Here is a 14,845-nt window from a genome sequence, read left to right on the forward strand (position 1 = left end):
CGACAGCAAAGGCTTCCTTATTGTGCAAGCAGCCGATCAAGACAGCAAGCTCAGCGCCACCGTCAAGACGACAAATATGACAACCGAGCCGCGGAGCACAGAGATACTGGTATCATCTGCGACAACATCTCATCCCACGCCTAAAACCACGAATCCCCGCCGCCAAAGGAAGCCGATGTCCAGTCAGCTGCTAACAAGAGCGGAGACCAGGCTGGGCTTGGCATTGGGCTCATAGTCGGCATAGCAGTCGGTTGTCTTGCTGCACTGGCCCTTGTGATTGAGTTGTCTGTATGGTGCTTCTACTTCTGCCGACGTGGAACTGTAAGAGCAGCGCAGCTCCGAGGGGGCGAGGGCTTGAGTTTGGAGTACATGGACTCACCGCCAAGGGGTGATAGCCCTGACATTTTCTATCTTGACCAGACTAAAAGCAATGGCACTAGGCTGTCCGGATTGTCAACCGTGAGGCCGACTGCAGAACTCAAGGACAAATACTACACAGCGAAGCCTGGGAGAGGGTCAGAGACGTATGGACGAGCTGAGTTATACGCGGGATGATTTTCGTTGTGTTTTTGAGAGAGCTTTTTTTTTTTTTTTATTATTGGCTTGAAATTGAATAGCGTAGCACTAGAAATGAATCATGCAAAGTACGTCATCAGTAGTAGTTAGTGGTCGATGGATTGTAGGTTGGATAAGATGTGTAATTGTTTTGTTACTGTGAAATTTGGTACCACCGGAGCGTAATCTCCCTGCCGACTGCTCGCTGAACTGTATTACCTAAGCCGGCCAGCGACCCCACTAAGCTGTACTGTGGGGGCTATTGCTTGCTTGACCTAGATCTAGCTTGCTTTACCACCTTCACCTGCAGCTATTCCAGCAACAACTTTTGTAAGTTTTTCTTCAATAACAGTTTCCCGCCACATAGATAAGTCGTACAACAATCCAAGCCTAATGCAGGCTTGACTGCGCAACAAAACCTTGAGAGAAAAAAAGTATTAAAAGCTTTTGTGCGCCCACTTTCCACAAGGGTTGCGCAGGCCCAAATAACTTGTAACTTTCTAGACTTAGGATGTGAAGTTTGGACAAGAGAAATCATCACAGACAAGTCATCCTATCATACAAACCCTAGAAACTTCACAAAGCCAAAAACTTTCAACACAAGAACTCGATTTTACCATGGACCGTGGACAAAACTCGAGTCTGATGGGTGAGTGTTAGTAACGCTATGGTCGCAAGTGCGCGCATTCTATTGGCATTTGTCACTTAAACTGACTCTCCCCTCACTCGACCAGACCGGCATCAAGCCGCCATCACCGACATCACCAAGCACTTTGGCGAGTTGGTTATTGGTCTTTCTAGCCCCATTACTGCCGAGGACGCGGACACTGCCACGTCTGCTCAACAGGCCATGCGGATGCAGCTGGAGTCGAAATCACTTGTAAGGTTTCTTTCCTCTTTTCGTGTCCGCATTTCCTGTTTTCATTTCCATTTCTGTGTTTTTCGCTTCATAATCGACTCCCCTACCTCGATATGTTTGTGAGATTCTGCTGCAAATTTCCATATTTTCAGCCCAAACAAACAAAAAAAAAAAAAAAAAAAAAAAAAAAAAAAAAAAAAAAAAAAAAAAAAAAAAACTAACAACAACCCAGATTGCCGCGATCGAGAACCTGCTCACGCTCACCCGTCAGGTGCGCGAGCTTTGGCTGGTCGGCCCGCTCCTCAAGCCCGGCGAGGGTGAGCGCGCCGCCGACGACCGGATCGACAATCAAGTCGAGGCCATCACCAAGATTTTGAACGAGCTGCGCGAGCGGGTGCGCAACGGCCAGGTTGGTCCGCACGGTACCTACATCATCAAGGACCGCGCAGTCGCTCAGGTCGCCGATGGCGCCGCCGCGGACGCGTCGTCTTCGTCAGCCCAGCCAGGACCCTCTTCTTCTTCCACTGCTCCCGGCGGCCAGTAGAGCTCGGCCGCTCCGGGTGTAGTGGACGAGGCCGCACTCCTCACCGTCCTTGAAATGTGCGACGGTGACGTCGACCTGTTCTTCGAGCTGTTCCAGGAGCTCACGCGTCGTCCCGGCGCCGCTGGCCCCCTGCGCCCCACCGCTGTCGAGGTTGACATGGATGAGATTAGGATGATGGAGGATGCCTTTGACTTGGTTCCTTCCACCCAGATGGATGATATCAATCCGGATGTTGCTGATGAGACGCTGTTCCGGAGCGTTGTGGGAGAGGAGCGTGAGACAACCCCCCTTGATCCCGACACTCAACAAGTCTCTGCTCAAGAAGTTACGTTTACCCAGGCACTTACTGTCTGTCAAAACATGGCTGGAGGAACCGCACAGAGCCACAGCCGGACTCCCTTCAATTCATTTGAGATGGATGACCAGAGCGATGCGCAGAGTGTTGGCGACCGTTCCTTGGATACTCAAATGCTCGATGTGCCCTTTGATCCCGAGGGCAGGAGACTGGAGTATCTCTTTGGCCATGATTCCGGATCTATCGACCAGCTCCTCCCTATCATCTGCCCATCCGGTTCGGCTTATGATTCCGAGGCTATGGGTAGTCAGTTACCCACGATTGATGAAGAGTAAAAGTCTCTAGGCGCCCTTGGGAGTCGCCTTTCATTCACAAGCAAGGCGGAACGGGGTCTGGAAATAAAGGTTTTGTGTTTGAGTGAGTAACGCCAGATGAAAGCATGGAGACGAGGGCGGCCCGGTAGAGCAGCGAATTTCATATGCTGTCTCTCGAGCCAGTATCAGAAGGTCTTGGATGGCTTTGCAGACAAAGCAAGAAAGCCGTTTGGCCTCTGAAGGGTTCAGGGAATGCCTGCGTCAATGATGATAGCAAATTTTTCATGGGAAGCATGGTTGGAGTTTCTGGGATGGCGGCTGAATTGTACCGTCAAAACGGTATGTATCTACACATTGTATCGGACATAACAAACATGAAACATTTTGACAAGGCCCAGTTTGGAATGCCTCGTAGTTCTCATCATTCTGTACATATGCAAAGGGTATCTCTATCCCAGTACAGAAGAGAAGCCGCAAACTTGTCCGGTATTTTGCTTGCTTCCAGGTGAAACGCCATTAGACTCAACCATCGCCGTCCTCGGGGTTCTCGTCATCATCACCCAAGCCAGCCTCTAATCCCTTGGGTAGTTGTATTCTCTCCCTCTCCTTGCGCTCATATGCAGCATCGAAGCCATGTGCCGTGACCCACAGGAAATGATCGGTGTGGAAGTTGTCGATTTGGTTGAAGAAGGTGTGGAAGCTAGATCCGATTGTCAGTAACAAAGAATTTACATCTCAGCAGGAGCGACCTCCATCAGCAAACTCACATGTTCTCCTGCTCCTCAACGTCCCACATGCGCTGGTAGATTTGCGCACGCTTAAACGCCTCAATCTGATCTTCGTACTTGTCAAAGTTCAAAGGCTCTTTGCCGAGCGTCTGGACGGCCCGGTAGCTGTAGTTCTCAAACACGGGCCTCTCGAGCAGCAGGCCCAGACCGGGCGCCTTGGGGATGCTGATGCGCTTTGCCTCGTAGGACTGGGTGATGCGGTCGAGGGGTACGCCGCAACGGACCGTCAGGACCGCCATGGCGACCATCTTGCGGATCTGGTGCATCATGAAGCTCTGGCCGTGCACCTTGAGCGATACCCACTCGGTCTCGCCAATCTGGATCGGCTCCGGGTTGACCTTGAACGACTTGATGTGCCGCTTGGCCGACGAGTCGGTGAATTTTTTCAAAATGGTGTAGTTGTGGAAGTTGTGCGTGCCGACGTACTTGTCCAGCGCCGCCTGCAGCTTGCCGATGCGCTCCTGAGACACGCGGTAGCGCCGCTTGGCCGCCACATACGTACCCTTGATCTCGCGGATCGCCAGCTCTGCCGGTGTGTAGACGTGCTCCTCCTCCTCCTTGGGTTTGTCGCTGCTCTCGGCTGCTGCCGGGCCTGGCGCGTCTGCCTCGGCCATGACGACGTCTGCAGGGGCCACGTCCGCCTTCTCGGGCGATGCCTCTGCGGAAGCTTCTGCGGAAGCTTCTGCCGGAGTGTCTGCCGGAGTCTCGGTCGGAGTTGGCTTGGATGCCTCTTCCGTGCCTAGTGTGGAAGGTTTCTTGTAATCGCCCTCCTCTACCATGTGCATCCTGGACTTGACCTCCTTGCGCACCTCGGGGTCTAGTTTCTCCAACAGAGGCTTGATCTCATTCTCCTCGACATTTTCCCAGAAGTTGTCCAAGTCCGCGAACTTGAGTTTCCAGTCGTCATATTCGCCCTTTTCGTTCACCGCAGAGATGACCTTCTTACCGAGGTAGCTATCCGGGTGAGGAGGAAGGAGTGCGTGGGTAGGCATCAGGTACTCGTACCAACGCGAGTCGCAGGCCTGGTAGCAGCTGAAGCTGTTGTTGGTGCGGAGGATATCCCAGACGCGGATTTGGTCCGGAAGGTGGGAGTTGATCCTTGCGACAAGGTCTGCCATGGTTTCGGCGGGTTCTTCGGAGGCCTTCTGGTCGGGTTTCGACTCGACGTCGGGCGCCTCGGTAGCGACAACAGCCGCGTTGCTCTCCGAGGGCTCGCCTGACGGCTTCTCAGCCGCTGGCTCGCTGTTCTCCACCTTCTCAGTAGCATCTTCAGTCGCAGTCTCGGGTGCAGCCTCAGGTGCAGCCTCGGACGCCGGCTCAACCTCTACAGCAGTTTTGCTCTCAGTGGTATCGGCAGGCTTCCCAGCATTGCCATTACCGGCGAGCTCCTTTTCCTCCAGAGGAACAATGAGCTTCAGAGAGATTACGTTGCTGGCCGCATGGACACCCTTGTCTGTCCTAGCACACCTCATCAAGCTGACCTTTTTGGGGTCACTGGCGTTGGCCTTGGAGATGGCGCCAGCATCGACGAATGCACGGAACAGATCTCCCTCGATGGTCTTCTCAAAGTGATTGATCTGCATGCCCTTGTATCCGGTGCCGGCGTACCCGATCAAGACCGCGACCTTCTTCTTGGGCTTGCGCTCCTCGGCCGCGATCTCTTCGGCGCTAAACTGGATGTTCATGAAGCTGCTAGAGTCTTCATTGTTTTTGGATCGCTTCGACGGGAAATTTGGCCGGTCGTCGCGGTCGCGGTGACGTCTACGAGTTGCTGTCGTGTCAGATGGACTTGTGTGAGAAATGCACAAGGTACAAGAGTGGGAGGGAGAAGCTATATAAGTCGCCACAGGTGAGTAGGGTGGGTATATATGGACGAGTCTTACTTGCGGTTCCAGCCATCTTTGCCCTTGTTGTCTTCCCAACCGCCGCGCCGGCCTCCTCGACCGCCCCGGCCGCCGCCGCGCTGATTCCTCTGACCGTTGCCGCGGCCGCCACGGTTCCCCCGATGACCTGACGAGGATTGCTCGTTGCCTGTCGGGGCAGCAGCCGCCGTAGCAGTGCCATTTTGAGGTGTGTCGTTTGCTGCCATGATCTGGAGGCAGCAATTGACATGTTTTGGGGGGTGTTAGGAATTTGAGTTGTGGGGAGAGGATGCGCCGCTAGGAACAAGCTCTGCGCGATGTAATAATATTTTTTTTTTTCTCCCTCCTGCGACTATGATAGCTGACCTGGAACGCGCATTGGCTCTGTACTCCACTTTGCTTGGATATGTGTGGGTCGCGGGGTTCCGGTCTGGTCTATCGATAGCGTCTACTCGCGTAACCTCGGCGCTTGTTCCGAGCATCGAGGAACTTCTTCAGGCACACATAAATAATTGGAGTAGATGTGCACCCAGAAAGTATCATCCACTGAGGCTATTGTGGAAAACTCCAATAGTAACAATTGCCTTTATTAAAATACTCACTGCTTAGAAACTCCAGGGTTTTGGTATTGCTACCAGACCGAGTTCGTATAAACATCCCCTTACAAATCTATCTTGGCATCTCGAGCACAGCAAGGTAGGTGAGGTACTTATCAGCACAGCAACAAAGGTGGCGGCAGGTATGGGTAAGATGCTATCCTCAAACTTGATTTGGAGAGCATGGCTGTAAGTGCTTCTGGCAGGCTTGACCTGGGCAGCACAATAAATCTGTTGCGAGCAAATGATGCGAAGCACTGGACCATGGAATTCGTAGCTAGGAGCCTTTCAAAGGGTACCTGTAGTCGAGTTCTTCTTGAAAAACAGACAGACACCTGTGCAGCTCTGACAGTCCCACACTGTCAAACGACCATACTCACCCACCCGTGAGTTGCGTACAGAACTTTGACGGACCCAAGCAGTCCAGAAAAGGCAGCCACAGTGCTAATGACCGGGTCAAATCCATACCAGCCAGAAGTTCCACCGACCTCTTTCCTAGCTAAGAGAGACTTCGGCCTCGAACTGAAGCGGGGCTATCCTACTGGACATCCCCCCAGTTAACCTGTCATCTCTTCATCTTCCTGTCTCCTGCCACTCACCAACGGGCAGGAAAGTATCCGTTTCCACCCTCATATTTATGCATTCAGCCCTTCAATCTTCCATCTTGATTCGCACCGCAACATATATCAGCACTCATTCCTCTTTACCCGTCATCTACCCATAGACACATCCTGCTTTCCTCCCCATTTCCTTAGGTTCCACGTATTTTCTACTGTAGCAACATCTATCAGTTTTAGTTTTTTTTTTTTTTTTTTTCGTTTTTCACTTCTCGTGGATAGCGCTGCCTTTGGTCACCGCAGACTCATACAGACCATCGCAGTCCCAATCAAATTCCCACTCAGCTTGGTTAAGCCTTGTGTGTGGTGCAGGCCCATCTCGCACTCATGTGATATAAAACTTCCGCATCACGAGGTAAGCAACAGGCTCATACTTCTATATGTCTATCTTGTCAAAGGTTCGCCACATGCTTACTAAACCTTACTGGACTAGATCAACATCTACATCATCATGTCTATGGATAGATCGAGAGACGAAGATTCTTCCGGCTCAGGCGCATCTACCATTCGACATTGGAGAGAACGTGACCGCGACGAGTCAAGCAGAAGAAGCATCCTCGAGAGGGAACATCGCCAGCTCGGCCAGATCGTCCAGCACATTGGCCCTGGTACCACACCCACAAACACACCGGATCGTGGTTCGCCGCCAGAGCCAGTCGTCGACAATGACTCCAGCTGGGTAACAGAGACTACTGAAACAGATACCGCGACTGAGACTGATAGTGACGACTCGGGGGTCCCCATCCGGGAGCTCTTGTGGAGGAATGTGGCTTTGAGGCCATACCTTGTTCCCCCGACTCCAAGACGCCCACAGTCCACGGTTCGTCGAATTGGAGCGAGGGCCAGATCTAACCTGAGATCTGTGTCTTCAGCTGCCACACCTGAGACCGGAACTTCTCAATCCGCCACTGGAAATGCGGAAGCTGGGGAGACGGGGTCAGGTACTGAACTTGGAGCTCCTGATGCATCTGCTCAGTCAGCCGAAGTCGAGTCTATTATCGAGGAAGACGCTCTTGCAGATAATTATGAAATTGGTCTCTCCTCTTCAGATTCAGCACCAGACTCTAATGGGGTATCTACAGCATCTACAAATCCCGTCGAGTTCTTCAACTCGATCGTAAACAAAATCAAGAAACTGGGCAGGGCCCGCGAACGCAGAAAAGAGCTGGAGCGCACTAACTACTGGGTATCTCCTTTCAAGAACCTGGACCCAAGTCTCAAACTGGATGATGTTCTGGAAAATCACGATAAGGTTGACGTTCAGTCCGCGATCGACCGACACAAGTTCACCAACGTCATAAACGACACTCTATACGAGACCGAGATGGAACACTATCCTGACTACGAATTCGTAAACGAGGGTAAGGTCATACTGCCACCAACACCGCCCGACTGGGACTGGCGTGTATTTCCCAAGGATTTTCACTTCCTATATAGAGGCCCAACACCACCTCCGCCGCCCCCTCCACCTCCTCCTCCGCCTCCTCCCCGTCCACGGCCTCCAGCCCCTAAGCTCATCTCTTCCCTCAAGAGGTCTCCTGGCGAGGAGGGCACTTCTTCCAAAAAGAAGACTGTGCATTTCCCCGAGGAGATCACAAACCGAATCGTGTGGGTGCCAGATCCCCACGTCCCCAACCCCGACGCCACAACCGACTTCACATGGCAGCTCAGGCGCGCGAAATCACGCGCCATGTATCCCCTCACGCGCTCGTTCCTAATTCGCAGAAAACCATTAGATAATCGCCGCCGAGTTGTCTACCACGGCTACAAGGCCGACATGATGTGGATCGGCAGTTACCTAAGACTGTTCAAGGAGCCTCAGGAGAAGGGAGAGGTTTGGTCCCTGAGAGAACGCATGGACGCAGAGCCTCTCTTCATCCTCCGGCATGAGCACCACGGCTGGCTCTAGAAGCGCCGCTCAGTGCTCGCCCTCTATGAGGAGTCTCCATTCTTTCAAGAGCTCGGCATGACCACCCCCGTCGCCACCATGCGCGCCTGCGGCAAAGGCAACAAGGACGTGCGGGTCAGTGTCCGTCCTACATATTTCCCCGACAAGAAGGCATGGGTATACGAGAAGATTCGCGCTCGCATCGACCCGCCTAGCTATGTCGGCTTTGACCTCCCTTCCTACTGTGGCCGGCACCGGAAACACTGCCGAGCTCACTGGTTTCAACTCCCAATTGGAAGAGATACGGAGCCCGTCAAGATGTCGACACCGATTATTTGGCGTGTCGGCAAGGACCACAATGAGCTATATCGAAATTTGGACGGCCATCAACCTGAACTGATTGCCCGTTGGACGATGGGCGCCATCACTCTTGACCCGACCATTGAGTTTTATCAACTGCAGCTGCTAGGCTCCGCCACGACGGGATGCCTCGGAGATGAGTTTCTACGCCTGGCAATTCTCACCTCGGCCAAGTTCATGAAGATTTTTGACTTTGATGCAGAGCAGAAGCGGAAGTAGATCCTCCGCCCGGATGGATATCCTGTCCAGGTACCGTGTTAAGCATCATGGGGAAAGGGGTAGGTGACGAAGCAAGAGATCATCAAAGCAAATTAAGATTGTTTTAGCTGTTATTATCATTGCCAGGGGAAGTATCACTACCACAGAAATACAAGTGCAGAGCATTTGCCAATGCCTATTCTCCTAGAATTAATTCATCAGGTCTTCTCTTAATCATTTAATTTCTGAACAAGGTAGAAAGCATCAAGCTCTCTATCCGGTCGTTCGTTCTCTCCATAGTTGTTTGTTTCGTGCTTCTACAGTCTGTCCAGATGTAAAGTCTCGTCCTCTGTCACCTGCAGAATTTGGTAAAAAGTAACAGCGATGTGGCAGCCATCTTCTTCTCCTTGGAGATACGATGCTGGACTTTCTGCCAGTGCATCGGATAACCGAGGCGACACTATGAGATCGTAATCCAGGGTCAGTCTTCCCAGCCACGAACCCTGCTTATGGTCTGAATAGTAAAAATTGGGGAGACTGAACTAGCTAGCGGCACCAGAAGCTGGGGAGTTGAGGGTATACATTCCTGGGTGACTGCCTCCGACTCCGGCGTCTTGTGGGAGCAATAACATATCCCGGTGGGTAACTTTAAATTGTAAAAGGCTCTCAGAAGCAAGTCCAAGTCCACACCGCGGAGATCCTGCGCAGGCCAGGTTCAGTCGAGGTGAATATTTGTCGGTTCTACTGACCACGGTATCAGTCTTGCAAACGATCCAAGACTTGGCGGTGATGATGTTTGTGGCTATTTCCTTCACGTGTTTTGTTTCTTTGCTGACGTTTACGGCCGGGACAGAAGCTCCACTGTAAGGGTTTCCAGGGTTCAGGTATCGAAGGGAGCTATGGTTGCTTCCGAGGTGAGCTGCTGACGAGAGAATAGACGTGATTGGCCGAAGCTCTCCATAGCTACCTTACCTACCTTACCTACCTTAGGTACCAACCTAGACAGATTGCCAAGGGGCTAGCCCGGGGTGAAAGATCGGGAAGGTGAAGGCGGGGTTAGCTGCTAGTGTAATTGGCTCTGGAAAAAGAAAACAATGTAGGTCTAGACCTAGGCTGGCGAGAATGGTTCTAGGCCATTCAGTCCTTCGGTTGTGCAGGTCCTGGGTAGAAGTCATCTGATCATTCAGATGGCATCCAAACTGCATCAGGGTCCTGTGAATCCTCGAGCGGTCTGCGTCAACGTTTAACGCCGAGAAAACTAAAATCCAACGACTTGTGGTGTAACCAATGTAGAGGAACCGATAAGCTCGTTTTTTTTTTCAAAATCTTTCTCGATGCGCAGACCACCCGAACAAATCTACCTAGTGATGCAGCCTTGACAAAACAACAACAGCCAACATGCTGCTGTCACGCAGCTAACCACCCATCAACAACAAGGTCGAACGTGGCTTTTGCTGACCGTCACACAGCCCGAACAAGGACCCTTACAATCATGCCAAGACGCTTTGCCATTCTTGGGCTTTGCAGCTGGCCTACAAGCCTGCTGCTGTTGTGTTCACCAAGGAGCAAGCAGTACATTCCAGTTGACACGGGCAAGGCTATTGTCGAAGGACCTCCGTCCTGCGCCACCGCGCCCTTGAACCTTTCGTCCCTGCCATCTAGTCTAGACTGTCAGCCTTCTTCTTCTTCTTGCGGCAAAAATCGCTGGCGCCTACTTCTGCGCAAGAGTGCGTCTGACAGACCCAGGGCGTGACTTCGAATGTATCAACAAAGCTGCAAATACCAAATTTGTCTAAAGATCTACATCGCAAGAAAGCATTTGTCATGTCTGCGGCAACAACCACCGTGCCTGTCGCCACGGCGGCGTCTCAAGCCGGCATCTTTGAGGGCATGAATCCGACAGTGTTCAATCCTTCAGACCCGATCGTTCTCTTCATCATACAAGCTACGATCGTCATTGGATTGACACGGCTTCTGTACTGGCCACTGGCCAAGATACACGAGCCAAAGGTCATTGCGGAAGTCATTACGGTGAGCATTCTACCCGGAAGCCGAGCTGCTTCCACACCCTGACGGGAGTGGCTTTTGCATAGCACCTAGCGCGTGTGTATTGTAGCTAATACGGGTCCGACCATCTTTAGGGAATTATACTGGGACCTTCAGTAATGGGTCGCATCCCAGGCTTCACAGCTAGTATATTCCCGCCTGCCTCTATGGCACCGTTCCGCCTGGCAGCAAACATCGGCCTAGTGCTGTATCTTTTCCTGGTAGGCCTTGAGATCGACCTCGGCTACCTTCTACGCAACTGGCGCATTGCAGTCAGTGTCGCAAGCTTCGACATGGCAATTCCCTTTGGCTTGGGCGTCGCTCTCGCCTATGGTCTGTACAACGAGTTCAAGGACGAGCCAGGAATTGCACCCATCTCTTTTGGCGTGTATGCACTCTTTATCGGTATCGCCATTGCTATAACAGCATTCCCCGTACTCTGTCGGATCCTCACCTCGCTCAAGCTCCTCAACAGCAGCGTCGGTGTCATTGTGCTCACCTCGGGCATCATTAATGATGTCGTCGGATGGATCCTGCTTGCCTTGTGCGTTACCCTCGTCAATTCTGGCGCAGGCATTACAGCACTATATATTCTCCTGGTTGCCGTCGGGTTCAGCTTGTTCTTGGCCTATGCGGTCCGGCCGGCATTCATGTGGGTGCTACGCAAGACGCACAGCTTGGAAAATGGCCCAACCCAAGGTGTGGTGGCTCTGACCATCTTCATGGTTCTTGCCTCTGCTTTTTTCACCAGCATTATTGGTGTGCACTCCATCTTTGGTGCCTTTATGGTCGGTCTGATGTGCCCTCATCAGGGCGGTTTCGCCGTCAAACTGACCGAGAAGATCGAAGACTTAGTCGCTGTCATCTTCGTCCCTCTTTTCTTTGCTCTCTCGGGTATCAACACGAACCTGGGCCTTTTGGATAGCGGCAGGATATGGGCTTATGTCTTTGCCGTCATTTTCGTCGCCTTTTTCAGCAAACTCATCGGCGGTACCATAGGTGCAAGGTTGAACGGTCTCGTATGGCGCGAGTCCTTCACTATTGGTACATTGATGTCTTGCAAGGGCCTAGTGGAGCTTATTGTTCTCAACATCGGCCGGGAGGCTCGCATTCTCTCGACGAGAACATTTACAATCTTTGTCGTCATGGCTCTTGTTACGACCTTTTTGACATCACCCCTCGTCATGTGGCTGTACCCTCCTTCATACCAGCAAAAGCTTGAACTATGGAAGCAAGGCAAGATCGATTGGGATGGAAATCCCATACATGCATCCGAGGAAGAAGAGCTTGATATGGTGGGTGCCCCCGGCTCAAAGGACATCGCCACCCGTCTTCTGGTTTATGTCCGAGTAGATGGTCTATCGAGCGTGTTGTCCACCGTTTCCCTTTTCACCAGCGCAGGTGTGCAAGCCGAGTTGGACTCTCCGGGACCGTCTGTGGACCCTAACGCCACAGTCCACCTCAACGGCGAGAGCATGAAAGAAGGCATCACCTCAGCCACGGCAACTCTGAGACTGCCTCAACCCGAGAGGCTGCCCTTGCTACGCGTCCATGGCTACCGACTCGTGGAGTTGAGTGAACGCAACTCGTCGGTCATGCAGGTCGCTGACATTGAGCAGTACGCTGCACATGACCCCATCATCAAAGCATTTGGCACGTTGGCCAACACAGCCAGTAGAGATGTTGTCGTGTCTGGCAAGATCGCCGTGGTGCCCCATAACTCATTTGCTGATACTCTGGCGGATGAGGCGGGAAGCTCACGTAGTGACATGATCATTGTGCCGTGGAGCGAGACAGGAAGCATCTCAGAGATGCCGTCACTATACGGCGGCGTCCCCAGCACCGATCCACTTCGTAACGATAGCTTTGCGCAGCTCACGACTGGAATCTTCGACGCGGCCAAGAACATCTCTGCGGTCGGTGTCTATCTTGACCGTACTCTGCTCGCCAAGTCAGACGCCGGCGTCGCCGAGACTGTGGCGGAAGGGAAACGATACCAGCTCACGAAGCATACCACTGGCATTAGCCTAGTCGACACTCAGCCGGACCGCTTGGCAGCCAAATTCTTCTCGGCAGAGCACAGGAAAAAGGTCATTCGAGTCTTCTTCACCGGTACTGAGGATGACTTGTTTGCTGTGCGACTTGCGCTGCAGCTCTCGCAGTCAGGTTCGACTGAACTGCAAGTCATAACATGTTATCACCATCACGACAATGGGTTCATCATCGACTTTGAGAGACTGAGGGCCAACCTTGACCAGGGTCCCGAGAGTGAAAAGGTCATCTTCACGAGCATCGAGCCACAGGGTGCTCACCCACCAGTATCAGAGGGAGAACCATCAACTGGCACTACACAGAGCTCGAATATACTTGCTGCTCTGATCGGGCAAGAGACGCATCGGGATATCACCACAATTCTCATCCTCGGTCGCGCGTCTACATTGACCTCGGTGGATTCCAGTGAGGACTTGGAGATACGAAGTGCGCTAGGCAAGGTCGCTACAAGTGCGGCAGCTGAGATCAGAGAGTGCAGTGCCAATAACATCAGTCTTCTGGTTGTTCAGGCTAGAAAAGCTGCCGTCGCACAGCCCAGTACCACCTCAGGGCCTTCAGGGCAGGTGTTGGAGAGGAAAGCAAGCCATGAGAGCCAGGCTAGCGACGTTGACGAACATACGGCGTAACTTTAAAGCTTCTCATCTGAGGCTATTGATGATGGGTACTTCCAACTCTACGGGCGGCTCTGTAAACTACTGCGTATCCCTTTCGAACCTCAGACTCAAAGCTACTCGAGATGACATGTCCTAGTACCACATTGCCCCTGTCTACTTGATTTTGGCGCCGCTTGAAAGCGTTTTCTCCATCTGTCTATTCACGTTCCAAGTATTTTGACATCTTTGAGACTTGAGGCCTCAAGGGTTAATCCTCAACAAAGTCTGTACAACGCCTTCCATTGTAGCAGAATGGGCAGTATGAGCACACCTGGCACAACATCTCGCAGCACAGGATGCTGAGACTGACCTGTCATTGTACCCCCAACAACTCAGTTGCCTCTGGGGCAGACCACTGAAACCATCGGCATACGTCAATCTGGTGTCTCCGAAGCTGTTTTTGCGATGCAAGTAAGAAACACAATGCATCTGGTAGCAGCTCCCTTGTCACATAGATGCCACTCACAATGCAGATCTTCTCCCTTTTGCCATGTCAAATCGATTCGTGGCTGCCGCAACCAGGAATTCAACACGATGTTGTGCCGCCATTGGCTTGAAAGTTCGTCATTCTCCCCTTACAACTTCTTTCAGTTTTTTTGCCATCCGGGATTTGACGCATTTCGTAACCCGACACTAGCTGTTGTTGTCCCCGCCTCCAGCTCCTCCTCCTCCTCCACATCTGTAAAGGTAAGGGAGCTGTGGGAAATACATTAAAGAGGGGGTGGGTTGCATACCTAGTGTACAATATCAGAGCTTGGAAGCATGGCTGATGGTGGGGGAGTGTGCAGCAGAAAACGAAAACAACCACCACAACAGCACATGAAATCTCCAAAGACGAGCCTCCGAAAAGATAAGCCGTTGATGCTAGGGTTGCTCGACGTTACATGGCAGATTCGGAGTTAGGAAATACCCTTGATTCCATTATGGGATTTGACAATGAGTGCCAGAGAGGAGAGGGGGTGGGAACCAACCCTGCATTTGTGAACCGAGGCGGCAAACTATGATAACGCTCCTGCGACGATAGTAAAGGAGGGTTCGGTAAATTGGGCGATTCGATTGCCTCTTTTTTTTCCCTTGACAATCGCTCTCTTTCTTTCGCTTATCAGACCGAGATGCACACGCGGGCTTCGAAGATTGAGCCGGCGTCAACCGGTCAGCGTTGAAGATGGATGTCAGGTGAGGTTTTTGATTCTTACCGCTTGTTTGAACAATCGACCG

At 52.2% G+C, this 14,845-nt stretch overlaps 6 protein-coding genes across 6 annotated transcripts; 3 read left to right on the top strand and 3 right to left on the bottom strand.

Annotated features, from left to right (window-relative positions):
- Positions 1-183: 183 nt before the first annotated feature.
- On the bottom strand, positions 184-404 carry PgNI_02041 (uncharacterized protein; the record flags this gene model as incomplete). The annotated part of the gene is made up of 2 exons (XM_031122110.1): positions 184-353; positions 380-404. 2 exons carry the CDS (start codon positions 402-404, stop codon positions 184-186), a joined length of 195 nt encoding a protein of 64 aa, XP_030986091.1.
- A 485-nt stretch (positions 405-889) lies between these two features.
- On the top strand, positions 890-2,960 carry PgNI_02042 (uncharacterized protein). The gene is made up of 3 exons (XM_031122111.1): positions 890-1,204; positions 1,290-1,435; positions 1,647-2,960. Exons 1-3 carry the CDS (start codon positions 1,174-1,176, stop codon positions 1,956-1,958), a joined length of 489 nt encoding a protein of 162 aa, XP_030986094.1. The 5' UTR covers positions 890-1,173; the 3' UTR covers positions 1,959-2,960.
- Positions 2,961-2,974: 14 nt separating this feature from the next.
- PgNI_02043 (uncharacterized protein) lies at positions 2,975-5,515 on the bottom strand. The gene is made up of 3 exons (XM_031122112.1): positions 5,239-5,515; positions 3,335-5,116; positions 2,975-3,267 (listed from the first exon to the last, which is right to left on the bottom strand). The coding sequence occupies exons 1-3, from the start codon at positions 5,442-5,444 to the stop codon at positions 3,090-3,092; spliced, it is 2,166 nt and encodes a 721-aa protein (XP_030986093.1). The 5' UTR covers positions 5,445-5,515; the 3' UTR covers positions 2,975-3,089.
- A 1,366-nt stretch (positions 5,516-6,881) lies between these two features.
- On the top strand, positions 6,882-8,897 carry PgNI_02044 (uncharacterized protein; the record flags this gene model as incomplete). Its single annotated transcript, XM_031122113.1, has 2 exons — positions 6,882-8,264; positions 8,340-8,897. 2 exons carry the CDS (start codon positions 6,882-6,884, stop codon positions 8,895-8,897), a joined length of 1,941 nt encoding a protein of 646 aa, XP_030986096.1.
- Positions 8,889-9,667, bottom strand: PgNI_02045 (uncharacterized protein; the record flags this gene model as incomplete). Its single annotated transcript, XM_031122114.1, has 2 exons — positions 8,889-9,336; positions 9,420-9,667. Coding segments are annotated over 2 exons (435 nt in total), but the record flags the coding sequence as incomplete, so codon positions are not given.
- Positions 9,668-10,573: 906 nt separating this feature from the next.
- PgNI_02046 (uncharacterized protein) lies at positions 10,574-13,600 on the top strand (the record flags this gene model as incomplete). The annotated part of the gene is made up of 2 exons (XM_031122115.1): positions 10,574-10,907; positions 11,018-13,600. The coding sequence occupies exons 1-2, from the start codon at positions 10,701-10,703 to the stop codon at positions 13,598-13,600; spliced, it is 2,790 nt and encodes a 929-aa protein (XP_030986098.1). The 5' UTR covers positions 10,574-10,700.
- Positions 13,601-14,845: the final 1,245 nt, after the last annotated feature.

This window comes from Pyricularia grisea (genome assembly GCF_004355905.1).
Source record: "Pyricularia grisea strain NI907 chromosome Unknown Pyricularia_grisea_NI907_Scaffold_1, whole genome shotgun sequence".
Taxonomy (NCBI): domain Eukaryota; kingdom Fungi; phylum Ascomycota; class Sordariomycetes; order Magnaporthales; family Pyriculariaceae; genus Pyricularia; species Pyricularia grisea.

Coding starts and splice junctions, on each gene's coding strand:
- PgNI_02042 (XM_031122111.1), top strand. CDS start 1,174: ATGGACCGTGGACAAAACTCGAGTCTGATGG. Junction 1,205..1,289: donor ACAAAACTCGAGTCTGATGG/GTGAGTGTTAGT, acceptor TCACTCGACCAG/ACCGGCATCAAGCCGCCATC. Junction 1,436..1,646: donor AGCTGGAGTCGAAATCACTT/GTAAGGTTTCTT, acceptor ACAACAACCCAG/ATTGCCGCGATCGAGAACCT.
- PgNI_02043 (XM_031122112.1), bottom strand. CDS start 5,444: ATGGCAGCAAACGACACACCTCAAAATGGCACTGCTACGGCGGCTGCT. Junction 5,117..5,238: donor AAAGATGGCTGGAACCGCAA/GTAAGACTCGTC, acceptor AGCAACTCGTAG/ACGTCACCGCGACCGCGACG. Junction 3,268..3,334: donor GTTGAGGAGCAGGAGAACAT/GTGAGTTTGCTG, acceptor AATCGGATCTAG/CTTCCACACCTTCTTCAACC.